Raw genomic sequence first — 12,232 nt, 5'->3', positions numbered from 1 at the left:
CTGGGCTGGGCTCCCGAGAAGCCGACTTGGAAGAGAGGCCTGTTTGTGTGCTTCTGCTGTGGGTCCCCTGGTGTCAGGGGTCAGGGTGTGTGTGGGAGAAAGAGATTCAGCGTGCGGGGTTCTGCCAGTCACTGAGCCAGGGCATGGGGACCAGCTCTGTGTCCCCATGATGCCAACGCATCCTGCTAGCTCCAAGAATCCTGTCCTCGGGAACCAGGGTGGGGCTCAGAGCATCCTCAGACCAGCAGTACCAGCAGCACCTGGGGGCGTGAATCCCCGGCCCTGCCTTGGACCTCCTCAGCGCCTGCGACGTGACAAGATCCCAGGTGGTCTGCTGCACACTGGAGTGGGAGAGGCACTGGTCTAGGGGACTGTCGTGCAGATGCGTCGCTGGGACGCTGAGGTCGCATGCCCCTTTCTCCCCAACTACCGGACCCGAGCAGGAGTGGTGGAGGGGAGAAGTGGGCCGGGGAGTCAGTGAGACAGAGGCCCAACCCAAGCCGGGAGCCAGATTTTGCCAAACCCTCGCTTAGCCCCTGGCTGAGTTCTTTCCTTGCTCTCACCAGGCTCAGTCCCTTGAGAAGCCTTCCCCGTGAAAGATGTGTGTCCTTCCCTCACTGCCAAGTCCTTGACACGCAGCCCAGCCTCACCTGTGCTGTCACCCAGGGCCCAAATCATTACTGGCCAAACTTTCACGAAACAGGCAGCCCCAGAGCAAAAGGCGGTGACTGCGTAAGACCGGGCTGTGGTCTAGGCCTTCGCTAAAGACCTGGCAGCCTCGCACCCCTGCCACACCCCATGTGAGACGCCTCCTGAGATGCAGCTCATGCCCGCAGGCCGGGCTGTGCTTCCTTACCCCCATCACGGGTCTTCAGATGTGCACAGAACTCCGTGTGCTGTCCCCATACCCGGTGGGCATTTCAGAGGAGCAATGGGGCCACGCTGATATGTCCCTTTGCGGGGGAGTTTTGTCCAGGCTGTGGCACCCCTCAGTCCCCAACTCTATACAGCTTAAGGCTGCTTTCCCTCCAAAACACCCACACGCACATACAACGTGGTTAAAATAAAATGCATTTCGTATAAATATCTCCATCAAGGAGTCATACAAGGAAGGCTCAAGAGGCAGACTGGGGTTTGTTTTTTTTACATACAGAGGCATAAATAACTGTACACAGGCCGCCAAATACAGAGTGACGTGACAGCGCCTCCTGGTGGTCACCCAAGTGGTGCAATCAAGGAAGTTCCATCCTTCTCACCCACTGGCCAGGCCTGGCACTGCAGATCTAGTCTCCAAGGGACCGGGGAGGCCCATCTCTCCATCACCCCAGCAAGGGGCTCACTCAGTCCAGGCTGCTACTGGGTAGCAGGTCAAGTAAAGCATTTGAGAGGGAAGGATATGGGGAAATAAGATGTGAGGCTTGGGGATATAATCTCCCTCCAATATCCCCAGTCCTGTGACCTCAGAAAATCGAGAGTTGGTGCCATCCTTAAATTCTACAGTGGCAGCTTTAACTTCTCCTGTGGGCGCTTGGAGCTCTGGTATTGCTGGGCAGCCCTGCTGCCCCATCCTTTTTCACCTCATAGGGAAATACAGCACCAAAGACATCTTCATGATAGCGCTTCTGGCTCTTTAAGGGAAAACAGAGACCAAGGTGTCAGCTCTGTTGGTGCAGCCACCTCTCACTCATCAGGTCCAAGCTGGGCCAAGCCCCAAGGGTCCCCCTGCTTCCCCATCACACCTACACTCATGAGCCATTTGCCTTCCCAGCTGTCATGCTTAGATTATACTCGAATCTCACTTAGACTATGTAACCCTCATGAACACCCGCTCTGGCGTGGACCACCAATGCATCTCTCCAAGCTTTCTGATGGACGCTAAAGCCTGTCCAGTGCTTGTCTCACAAGGGGCTCCAGGAAATGTGGGCTCTGAGATAAATATGGTTGGGAAATGCCGTGTACTTTCTCCCAGTCTTGAAGCGCCATGACGCACAGCAGCCTGTCAGGGGCTCTGAGAGTCTTGCAGAAAAATCAACATGTTTGCCTTTGTTTAAGTGAGCAGCCAGACCAGGATGTACAGGCCTTCTAACAGCCCGACCAGCTCTGACCTCCCGCCACCTCTAGGATTCCTTTGAGCCCAGACTGTTGTGAACCTGACCCCCCTGGCCCTGGCTCCCTGGCCCATGTCCTTGGCCTGCATCCCGAGCCCACACGCCAGCGGCCCTACCTTAAGCTGGAAGAAATAGTCCTCCACCTGCTCCTCAGTTAGGCTCAGCGCGGTGGCCACCAGCTGCTTCAGGGTGCGGGCCACATCCCGGGCTGCGCGCACGTCCCCGCAGATGTAGAGGTGGCCCTGGTCCTCGTGGAGCACGTGCAGCACCTCGTCCGCCAGCTGTTGCCGCAGGATGTCTTGAACGTAGACCTGAAGCCAGAGAAGACGGTGGGTCCAGGCCCCCAGTGCTGGGGGCGAAGGCTGCGGTCAGGCCTGCCGGCCACGGGGAGATGAATAGGAGGTGGGAGGGGTGGCGGGGTGAGCACCCTCCTGGCCAGGGCCTTGCACGGGGACCAGGCTTGAGATGAGGAGGTGCACGGGTGCCCTGCCCGGCCCAGGCCCAGGCTGGGGCTGGAGAGGTGAATACTGGCCACAGCCATGCCCTTGAGGAGCTGACTCTCTAGTGGGGCTCCCTGATCTGCTCTGAATTCACCGTGCTTCAAAGAGGCATCCATCAAGCCACTTACCCTGCCCAGAGCTCTGAGGCCCACCTGCCTACACCCCACAAAAGGGAATCTCTGTCCTCGAGATCCCCCGTGTAATTCTGAGCAGGGTTCCCCAGTTACACAGAAGTCCTGGAGTCAACGGGGGACTCTCTCCTCTTTCTCTACACAAGATGCCCAGTGACCCTGGCACTGGGCACGGAGTGCCAGGTCTGGGAGGAGCCCAATGGGATCAGTTCACAAAGGCTGAGCCAACAGTCTTTTCCAACCCCCCAGGCTCCTGGGGCAAAGTACTACCCAGCACAGCAGAGCCGGTCCGCGGGCCGTGCTGGGAGCAGCGGCTGCCCCCCAGCCATGCTGTGCTGGAGCGCAAAGCTGACCTGGACCACCTCCCCCCCCACCCCCCCGATAGCTGTACATGCCGGCCGAGGACCTTCAGCAGGCTGGGCACTGGGGATTGGCTCACATGTGACTCTGACTTAGCCCTGAACGTCTCAGGGCCCGTCTCTTCTCCTGGAAGAGTGAACATAATTGCTTCACACGCCACTCTGGTGACTGTATAATCGCCTCCATTTTAGAGCTGAGGAGGTGAAGGCTCAGAGAAGTGAGGGGCTTGTGGGGAGCCAGGCACCCACCATAGTCTGTGCTTTTAATGCTCCACCCACTGCGCGGGCAGCTGCAGCATTTACCTTGGGCTGGTCAGGCAGGCGAGAATAGGCTGTGTGCACCTCATGCAGCACCCCCTTCCGGGTCATCTCCAACATCTCTTCCCGGTAGAGGTGGTCCTCATCTGGGCGGCGGCACCCGAACACGAGGGTCATGCGGCCACTCTGGAGACCTGCAAGACCCAGTAGGCTGCAGTTACCAGGATGGCCACCAGAGGGCGGCTGGGCCATGCTTCAAGGCCTGTCGAGCTGCGCACCCAACTAGAATTCCATTTCATCCCCACGTTCTATCTAGCACTGTCCCCACTTTACAGATGAGGAAGCTGAGGCCCAGGGCATTCACATCCTTTGTCCATACAGGCTGAGGCAAACTTGGGAGAGGGGCCAGGAAACATCTGCGGGGTGGCTACAGCTTCAGTTCTACTCCCAGGCAGGTGCTGGGCACCACCTGGTACCCCCTCCGCACCCCCAAAAACCCTCCAGCTGTACCTTTGTGCTCGGCATCATGAAGCCGCTGCTGCCAGAAGCTGCGGAAGGGGGCGATGCCCGTGCCAGGCCCGATGAGGATGCAAGGGTGGGAGGGGTCCTCGGGGAGCTGGAAGCCGCTGGCACTGAAGGGGACAGGAGGAAAGAGGCCCCGTCCTCAGACACCCTGGGTCGGATGCACACGCAGGACAGGGGCTGGGGAGCTGGGGGTGTGGCCAGGGGCGGTAGTGTTGCGGGGTAGAAAAGACAACGAGCTAAAAGTTGATTTCCCAAGTCCTGCGGGCTGCTTCATGTCTCCTGTCCAGGCGCACCATCACCTTGCCCTGGGGTCCCTCTGAGAAAGGCTGAGCCTCATTGTACTCTGGGCCCCAACATCGCTGCCACCTCTGTCCCTGCTAGAGACTTGGCCATGCTCTACCACTGGGGGTTAGAATGGAGAGGCCCAGTGTGACCCTAGTGCCTTCTTTACGGGCCAAGGGGCCCAGAGTGGCATCTAAACCCCAGATTCCTCTCTTTCAAACCAGTACTCCCCGGGGCCAGTGGTCCCATGATGGACACAGTGGAGGGGGTGCTTACCTTCGCACAAAGCAGGGCACCGGGTCTTGGGGCTTCAGGTTGCTGAGCCATGTGCTGCAGACGCCGTGGTGCAGGGGACCCTGGCCGTCTGTAAGGACAGCACACACCTGACGAGCATCGTCCCTCCCACCCCTGCGTGAACCTTCTCAGTGGCTCCTCCCACACTGACGCACCTCCCTGAACTGCCCGCTCAGGCACTCTGCAGGCTTTAATCAAAGGAATGTTTTTCTCCTGGTTCTGAGTTCCACCCTCTATTCGCCCAGAGCTGGCAAAAGCTGAAAGGGACTCAGAGAGTGTGCAAGGCTCTCCTTGTGCCACTGCAGAAACTGAGTCTCAGAGAGGGAAGGTGACTTGTACAAGGTCACTGGGGTAGCAGTAGAGTCAGGTCACAGCTCAGCTTCCCTAACTCCTACTCTGATGCTCCTTCCAAGAGTTTCTCCAGGGACCCTCCCAGCCCATCACTCAGCTCCGATGACAGTAGCACAAAGTGGCCCCTCAGGGTGACCACAGTCACTTCCTCGCAGTGTCTTCAGGAGTACAGCCCTTGCTGGTAGGAACCCTGGGTGGGTGATGGACAAGCTGCTGAGCCTTCCGGTCTGCTCTTCCATCTCTGTCTCCCCCAGTGGCCCCTCCTGGGCTTGTGGAAACCCCAGGTTCCCTTCCCAATGGCCCAGCATTTAAGGGGAACTTCAACCAACTCGAGAAGTCCCGTTGGCTTTCCTCTGGATGGAACCTTGCTCTCACAGGATGTGCCTGCCTCTCCGCTCCTGGTCTGAGGGTTGAGACTTGGCCTCTGCAGATGTTCTCTAGCAGAGTAAAGAGAGTCTCTGCCCAGTTTTCAGGAACTGTGTGACTGTGCTTCTCAGAGCACAAAGGGCTCTGAGGTGTGAGCCAGCACCCCAGCTTTGCCAACCCAGGCACTGCTCAGTTACGGAGAGAAGGCAGGGGCGTGGTTCATCCAGCTGGACAAGGTGTGGGACCTCCCAGTGTATGTCAGCCCATCCCCCGTCCTCTGCCCTCACAGCACCCTGCACCTTCCTTCTTAGCACCTACACAATGACAGCTGTCTGTTTCTATGAGTCTCTCTTCATTGTTCCCTCTAGATGGGAAGCTCCATGAGGGCAGGGTCTATGTGTGCTATATTTCCACACCCACCGTGGTGCCAGGCATAAAGAGGTATGAAATAAATCATCGCTGAGTGAGTGAGTGAATGAATGAACCATCAAGGCAGAATCACCCCTGTATTTAGGCTGGACTATCAGGAAGACTAAGAATCGCTGGGCGCCCACTAAGTACTGGGTACTTTCCACATCTGATCTCATTAAATTGTCCCAACAGGAGCTGGACGGTAGAGAGGAGTATGGTGGTTAAGAACTCGGACTCAGCAGTCAGACTACCTGGGATTGCATCTCCATTGTCTACCTGCTACCAGGGTGACTTTGAACCTGTGGCTTAACCTCTTTGTGCCTCAGTTTCCTCACCCGTGAAACGCACACAGCTCCCGTCTCACATGGTTACCGATCACACATACACAAAGACGTTAGCTCAGTGCCTGGTTCATGGTAGTCTCTCCCATACTCCTCCTATCGCTGTTATCAGCTCTGGAAGGTGGGTGTTTAATGATGAGACCAAAGCTCAGAGATGTTGAACAGCTGCCCAGTAAGTAGCAGGCTTGGGCCGCTCCACAGCCTCTGCCCCAGCCTTACCTCGGGTGCGGTACGTGAGCACGGCCACGGTGAGGTGGATCTCCCTGGGTGCGTGGTCCCTGGAGGAGCTGATGGAGTAATACCGGGGCTTCAGGACAGGCAGCTGGGAGAGCAGGAAGCTGGCGGACACCCGCAGGGACGGGAATTCCTCCAGCACCTCCAGGAAGGTGGGGCTATTGGTGAACTTCCACTTGTTGTAATCAGACGGCTGAAAGCCAAGGGCAATATGAGTGTCTCAGGGCGCCTGCCCCACACAGAGGGAAGAGGCTGTCACAATCCAGTATTCATTCATCCACGCCCACGGCACACACTTCAAAGGACCAGGTGCTGTCCACGGTGCTGAGAACACCGAGCTAGAGAGGAAAAAGTTTCTGTCCTGGAGGAGCTCAGGCCAATGAGTAGCATTTCTCTAACTTGTGTGCTTAGAACTTAACTGTCAGCAACTTGCAGGCAGGAGTCAAATCTTTATTCTAATCTAATTTGGGGAAGGGCTTCAGAATCATACAGACCTGGGTTCAAATCTTGACCGAACGCCCTTACTATCTGTGGGATCTCGTCCTCGTTACTTAACCTTTGTGGAATGAGGATAGCATCACCTACCTCATGGGGATGTTGTGAGGATTAAGTGAGAAAATGTGTGCCAGGTTAGTGCAGTGCAGCCACAGGATAAGGGCAGTGGAGGTGGCTGGAATCAAGATAATTAGCGATAATGGTGACGGTAATAATGATATTCAGTGCCTTTTGCAAAGACTTGGGTCTAGAAAGTTGCAGGTGAGTTAAGGCATTCTCTCATTCATTTATTAATTCAACTACCCATCTGTCACTGTGTCCATTATCCATTCATCCACACCATCCATCCTCCATCACTTCCTAAATTCCAGGCTTGTTCCAGGTGTGGGGAATAAAAGACAGAGTGGCTCTCCTTTTCTAGCTCATTTCTGAGGAAGTGCACTTTGGTTGCATCCTGCAGACATTCAAAACAATTCAGTTCACTTGACACAACTACGTCCTAGAGATGGGACAGGAGAGGATGCCTGGCTTCCTCCCAGCCTTTGACAAATCGCACTTTGGGAAGCTGGGGTGGATTCCCCTTGGAGGTTAAAGACCAGCTCTAGGCTCAGAATGTCCCCGACTCTGGGGCCCTGCTCCTGCCTCACCCACCAGCCCCGACCTTCACCTGGCACAGGGTCTCCAGCCTCTGCCTCTCAGCCTCGTCCGTGGCCAGCTGGGCCAGCTTTCGGAGCAGCAGCTGGGTTGGCGGGGTGGTGATGTCCAGGAAATAGGTGAGAGCCTGGCTGAGTGAGCAGGTGGGCAGTCGCTTGTCCCTGACCCAGTAGCTGCCTGGATAGGGAAGAAAGGAATCAGGATGGGAAAAAGGTCCCATTTAGGTTTCCCAAAGAGTGATGAGGCATCTGGGATAGACACCCTCTACCCTCCAGCTGCAGGGGAGAGAAGACACTGGAGTTCTGGTTCCAGGAACAGCAAAAGGGTTCATGTGCCCAACTCAAGTGCAGGAAGATGGTGCCCAGCGATAGGGCTGCCAGGAAAGGCTGGTCAACAGGCCTCCAAAGGGCACCCAAGTTGACACAATCCTGCAAAACTAACTATGTACCAGAGTCCAGTCGCTCTCTGGCCCAGACCTGAACTTCAGCAGGACACACACAGCTGAACTACAGACTCACCATGACTAAATTCACCAAAGACTGAGGAACACCCCAGAGGCCAGTTCTTCATTTAGAGAAAAGCCCATAACTGCAGTCTCCAGGGGCGACTGGGTGAGCAGCCCTCAGCCCAAAGTGAGGTGGCAAGTCTCAAGGAGTGCCAAGAGGCCATATGCAGGGCGGTCACAGCATGGACACTGGAGCCAGTAGACATGGGTTCAAACTCTGGCTCCCCACTTACTAGTAGGCTGACTGAACCCTCTGAACTTGGGTTCGGTCTCTGTGAAATGGACGTGATAATAAAACCTGTCCTGCTGAGTTTGCACGAGGACTGAATGAAACAGTACACGTATTAGGTAAAAATATTAGTATTACATTGTTTCCTCTAGACCCCAGGCCTGAGGAGCCACATCTGTCCCCCTACAGTTACAAGGATGTCTCTGTCCCCTTATCCCCGAGTTGCAGGCTCTCTCACACTCTCCTGGACAGTGGGGAACAATGCCAGACTTTGCTTCTCAGGCTCCTGCTGTCCTATTTTGGCCACTCTCTTTAGGGGGACACACTTTTTGGAGGTATCATGATTGTAGAGGACGCTAAGGCCAGGGAGCTAGTCCAAAGGGCTGGAAGGCCTGTGATTGCTGATTTCATTAGTTTTCCTCTCCTAGTGCCTGTCACCCAGTGCTGTGCTCACCACATAGGCTGAGAGCCTCGCCTTAGCACACAACCGGGACTCTGACCCCTCCCCAGGACAGCCTCATCTCTCCAGTTAGGATGGCCAGGAGGAGCCAAGCTCTCCTGGTCACCCATGGTCTGGCCCTGCCCATTGCCCACAGAAGGTGGGCATAAATGAGACCCTTGATGGGGAAGCAGTATGAAATTAGAATACCATGAAAATGCAATATAAATTCCAAAACATAAAATTTGGGATCCAAAGAGACTTTCAGGGTGTATTAAACTACCTTCCTCTGACCTTCCGGACAAATGTCGATTAGCCCATGGGAAATGGATATTCCTCCATTCCTGCATTTGTTTGGTGCCAAGAATTGTGGTGAAGGTTGTACACACACGTATCTACTCATCTGTTCTTCACAACAGCCCTGCGAGGAAGGCTCTATTATCTCTATTTTAGAGACAAAGAAACAAAGCCTCGGGAGGTTAACTCCTATGCCCAAGGTCACATTGCTAGTAAGTGATGGATCAGGGACCTGAATCTTCAAAGCTCACCATTTTCATAGTTTCCACATTTCTCTATCATGTCACCAAGCAAGCTGCACATGCGTGTCTGTTGTGGGACTAAAGAGACAATGCATGTATTGGTAAAATGCTGGCATCAAGTAACTACCCCCAAAATGGTGGCTGCTACTGTTATTATTATTATAATAATTATGACTATTTTTGCATATCTGCATCCTGTACTAGGTAGTGAGCTTTCTGAGGGCAGACACGGAGTCTCATTCATTTTTGTAGCCCAGGGCCTGCCTGGTATATAGATGTGAGTAGTTAAAATTTTGATGGAAAAATGAATCAGTCAACCAACAAAAATGGCCGGGTAAGCAAAGAATGAAGGGGAAAGATAGCCCAGCCTCTGGTGCTGGGCAGAGAGTCCCAAAGAAGCAGCCCTTCCTGCTGGCCCGGCGGCCGGTCGAGGACTATGTACAAGGCTGCTCTGGCGCGGGCTTCAGAGGCCCACCACTCAGCAGGAAAGACAGGGTTAGCTGCCCGTTTGCAGCACAGGTCCGGGCCCAGACCATCAGTGGGGTTGGGGCTTGGTGGGAGGATGCTGGGGGCGGCCTCAGCTGAGGCTTTTGTGCAGAAGGCTCACCGTTCTCGCAGAGGGTCTCCAGGCGCATGGGTTGGTGGGGGGCAGGGCCATCCACCACTCGCTCCAGGATGCCTTGGACCAGGGCTGGCTGGTTGCCTGGGAAAACTCCGAGGTGCTCTCCCGGCAGGTAGCTTGGACCTTGGCTGCCCTCACAGGAGAGTTCCACCAGGAGGGTGGTACGGCTGCAGAAGGAAAAAGAAGCCTCTGGTTACGCCACCAGGATTTCCTCCAGCACTCCCTGATGGGTGGGCCAGTTTCCCCAGGAAACGTGCCCTATTTTCATTTTCCTGCCCGGTTCCATGAACACGGGTTGCCGGCATTCTGAGGCTGGGGTGCTCAAGAGGGCCCGGGGCTGACCCGGCCTGCGGCTTCTCCGTGGGGAGAGGGTGGACAGGAATCCTCCCATGCAGCCCTCCCAAGCCCTCAAGAGCTTGACCACAGACTCCGCCTAAAGAAAGCATCGCACTAGGAGGTATGTGGGCATTGAGACAAACCTTTCCTAGTGTCTAGCACAAATCTGGCTCTTATTAGAACACAGCCCACTTTCGCTAATGAATGTAAGGACAGCACAGAAAAACAAAACCTACAGAGAATCCACACTGCTGGCTGACCTGGCGGGGAAAGGTCCTTCCCTGCCAAAACTTTTCCTGAAAGTTCTTAAGAAAGCCAAATAGTTTGAGTTTTTCTTGCCCTCCCCTTTTGGTGAAATAGTTAAGTCACAAAGGACAGGAAGTGAAGCAGGTGCCTCCTCGTTCCCAAGCTGAAAAACTGGCCCACGGTTAATGGAGACCCAATGTAAAGGTGCTGGTGGCCACAGGGGTTAACAATCAAGCTGACCCTACCAGTGGCATCTTAGCTAATGCCAGTGGACACTTCCCTCCTCTCCTTTCTAAGACTGACTTGCTCTGGTCTTTCCTGGATTAAAATAAAATCTGTGGAACGTCATCCAAGAAGCCCTCTCCTTTGCCCTACCTGGATTTTGGACTCTGTAGATTCCGCTGCGATTTCAGCCTCATGGTGAACACATGCTTGGCGTGCATACTGCTGAGGGCTGTGGGACAGAGAGACAGTGAAGTGGCAATGTGGCTCTTAAGTGTTGGTGGGGCAGCCTCCACGTGCTGAGTCAATTACACCCAGACGTTACCCTGGGGTGTCTCACTGTGGTGGTGCTGGGGTTTTCCTTCCCTTCTTTTTTTCCCCATTGTGTTTCTGAATCACAAATAAAGACCCTTGGTCTGACAGAGGTTGCTTGTGCCGCTGCTAGGTATTGGGAAATGCAATGCAAATGCCCCAATATGGGAATTTCTAGGACATCCCATGGCTTGGGATCCACAGGAGAGCGTAGTCGAAGCTGGGGACATCCTAAGCATGAGGAAACGTGTAGGACCTCTGTAGTCCTGGTATAGGAAAAGAGGAAGCACAGAAGCACAGCATCCAGATGGGCCGTTCAGAGTTCCCAGACTGTAGCCTGGAATTGCCTCTGAAAAATGTTCTTCATAATACCTGGCTGCCATTAGAGCGGGAAGGCTGGGGCCCAGATCCCAACTGGGCCATCTGCTAGCAACTTGCTGTACCTCCCTGAACTTCAGTTTCTCTCTCTGTGCCTTTCTCACAGGAGAGTGTCAGGGATCACTTAGAGCAGGTGCACAAAGAGTCCAGCACAGTGCCTGGCACATAGGAGCGTCCTTCTCTCTCCACTGCCCTCCCAGGGTTCCCTCCTAAACCGCCTCTCTCAGAGACGAAGCACGCCTGCAAGTCTTGCATCCCAGCAGGCTCTTGGACCCAACAAGAGAGAGATGGCTGGTAGCCCCAGAAGAGCTGCCTCTGTTCAGAGGGTCTTAGTGGTCTCCTTGACCCCAGGCTCAGGACTCAGAGACACCCACCCCGGCAGGAAGGGCGAGCAAGCTCCGTGTGGTGCAGGGAAGCAGGTACCTTTGTTGAGGTCCAAAGGCTGTGAGTCTTGCACGAGCCGGTAGTGGTGCAGGTCCCAGGTCACATTGGCAGTGTAGAGCTTGGGGATCTGAATGTGGTGTTTGCCTCGGACATCGAACGTCTCACAGGCTGCCTGGACAAAGATGGAGCCGACTGGTGTTAACCATCATCCCTGTCATCGGCAGTAGCTACCATTTTTTAAGTCCTTGCAGCTGAGCTAAGAGCTTTGTGTAATTACTAAGCACACTTATCTGGTTGGGCCGTTATGAGAACCCAAAACATGGCTGGTCCCAGCACATAGTAGCTATTGCTATTACCATGAATAGTAATAATGACAGCATCTCGCTTTATCCGCATGCCCACACTATGACACAGGTGTGACTACTCCCATTTTCCTGACGTGGAATCGTGTGGAGGAGACGTGGGCTTGGGAACCATGTCGGACCCACTCAAGGTGGTGTTCGTAAGCCCCACTGCTGGGTGAAACGCTTTGCTTCAGGGAGTTCTCTCAGTCAGTGGGGTCAAGCCACAGGTGATAAAGACCTACTGAGATATCCCTGTCCCCAAGTTCTCTGTGGCTGGGACGCTGAAACAAGACAAGGATGTCAGGAGGTGACCTGGATAATCAGAGGGGGAAAGATCTTAAACCACAGCTTCCCGAGGGCAGGGAGG

General features: G+C 54.8%; 1 protein-coding gene across 1 annotated transcript in view; it reads right to left on the bottom strand.

The window, feature by feature from the left end:
- Positions 1-1,282: 1,282 nt before the first annotated feature.
- Positions 1,283-12,232, bottom strand: part of NOS2 (nitric oxide synthase 2) — a 35,975-nt gene continuing 25,025 nt past the window's right edge. Inside the window, exons 17-26 of the mRNA XM_089900767.1 lie at positions 11,561-11,693; positions 10,601-10,679; positions 9,629-9,810; positions 7,323-7,486; positions 6,146-6,353; positions 4,440-4,527; positions 3,867-3,988; positions 3,402-3,550; positions 2,225-2,419; positions 1,283-1,628 (exon numbers count right to left, since the gene is read on the bottom strand). Of these exons, the coding sequence (XP_089756893.1) occupies positions 1,509-1,628; positions 2,225-2,419; positions 3,402-3,550; positions 3,867-3,988; positions 4,440-4,527; positions 6,146-6,353; positions 7,323-7,486; positions 9,629-9,810; positions 10,601-10,679; positions 11,561-11,693 (1,440 nt within the window). The 3' untranslated portion in view covers positions 1,283-1,508. The remainder of the gene's footprint in view (positions 1,629-2,224; positions 2,420-3,401; positions 3,551-3,866; positions 3,989-4,439; positions 4,528-6,145; positions 6,354-7,322; positions 7,487-9,628; positions 9,811-10,600; positions 10,680-11,560; positions 11,694-12,232) is intronic.

This window comes from Delphinapterus leucas, chromosome 19 (genome assembly GCF_059928025.1).
Source record: "Delphinapterus leucas isolate spDelLeu-1000000601 "Yukka" chromosome 19, BTC_Dleu_Yukka2, whole genome shotgun sequence".
In the NCBI taxonomy this organism is placed as follows: domain Eukaryota; kingdom Metazoa; phylum Chordata; class Mammalia; order Artiodactyla; family Monodontidae; genus Delphinapterus; species Delphinapterus leucas.
This window is presented reverse-complemented; position numbering and strand designations above follow the sequence as displayed.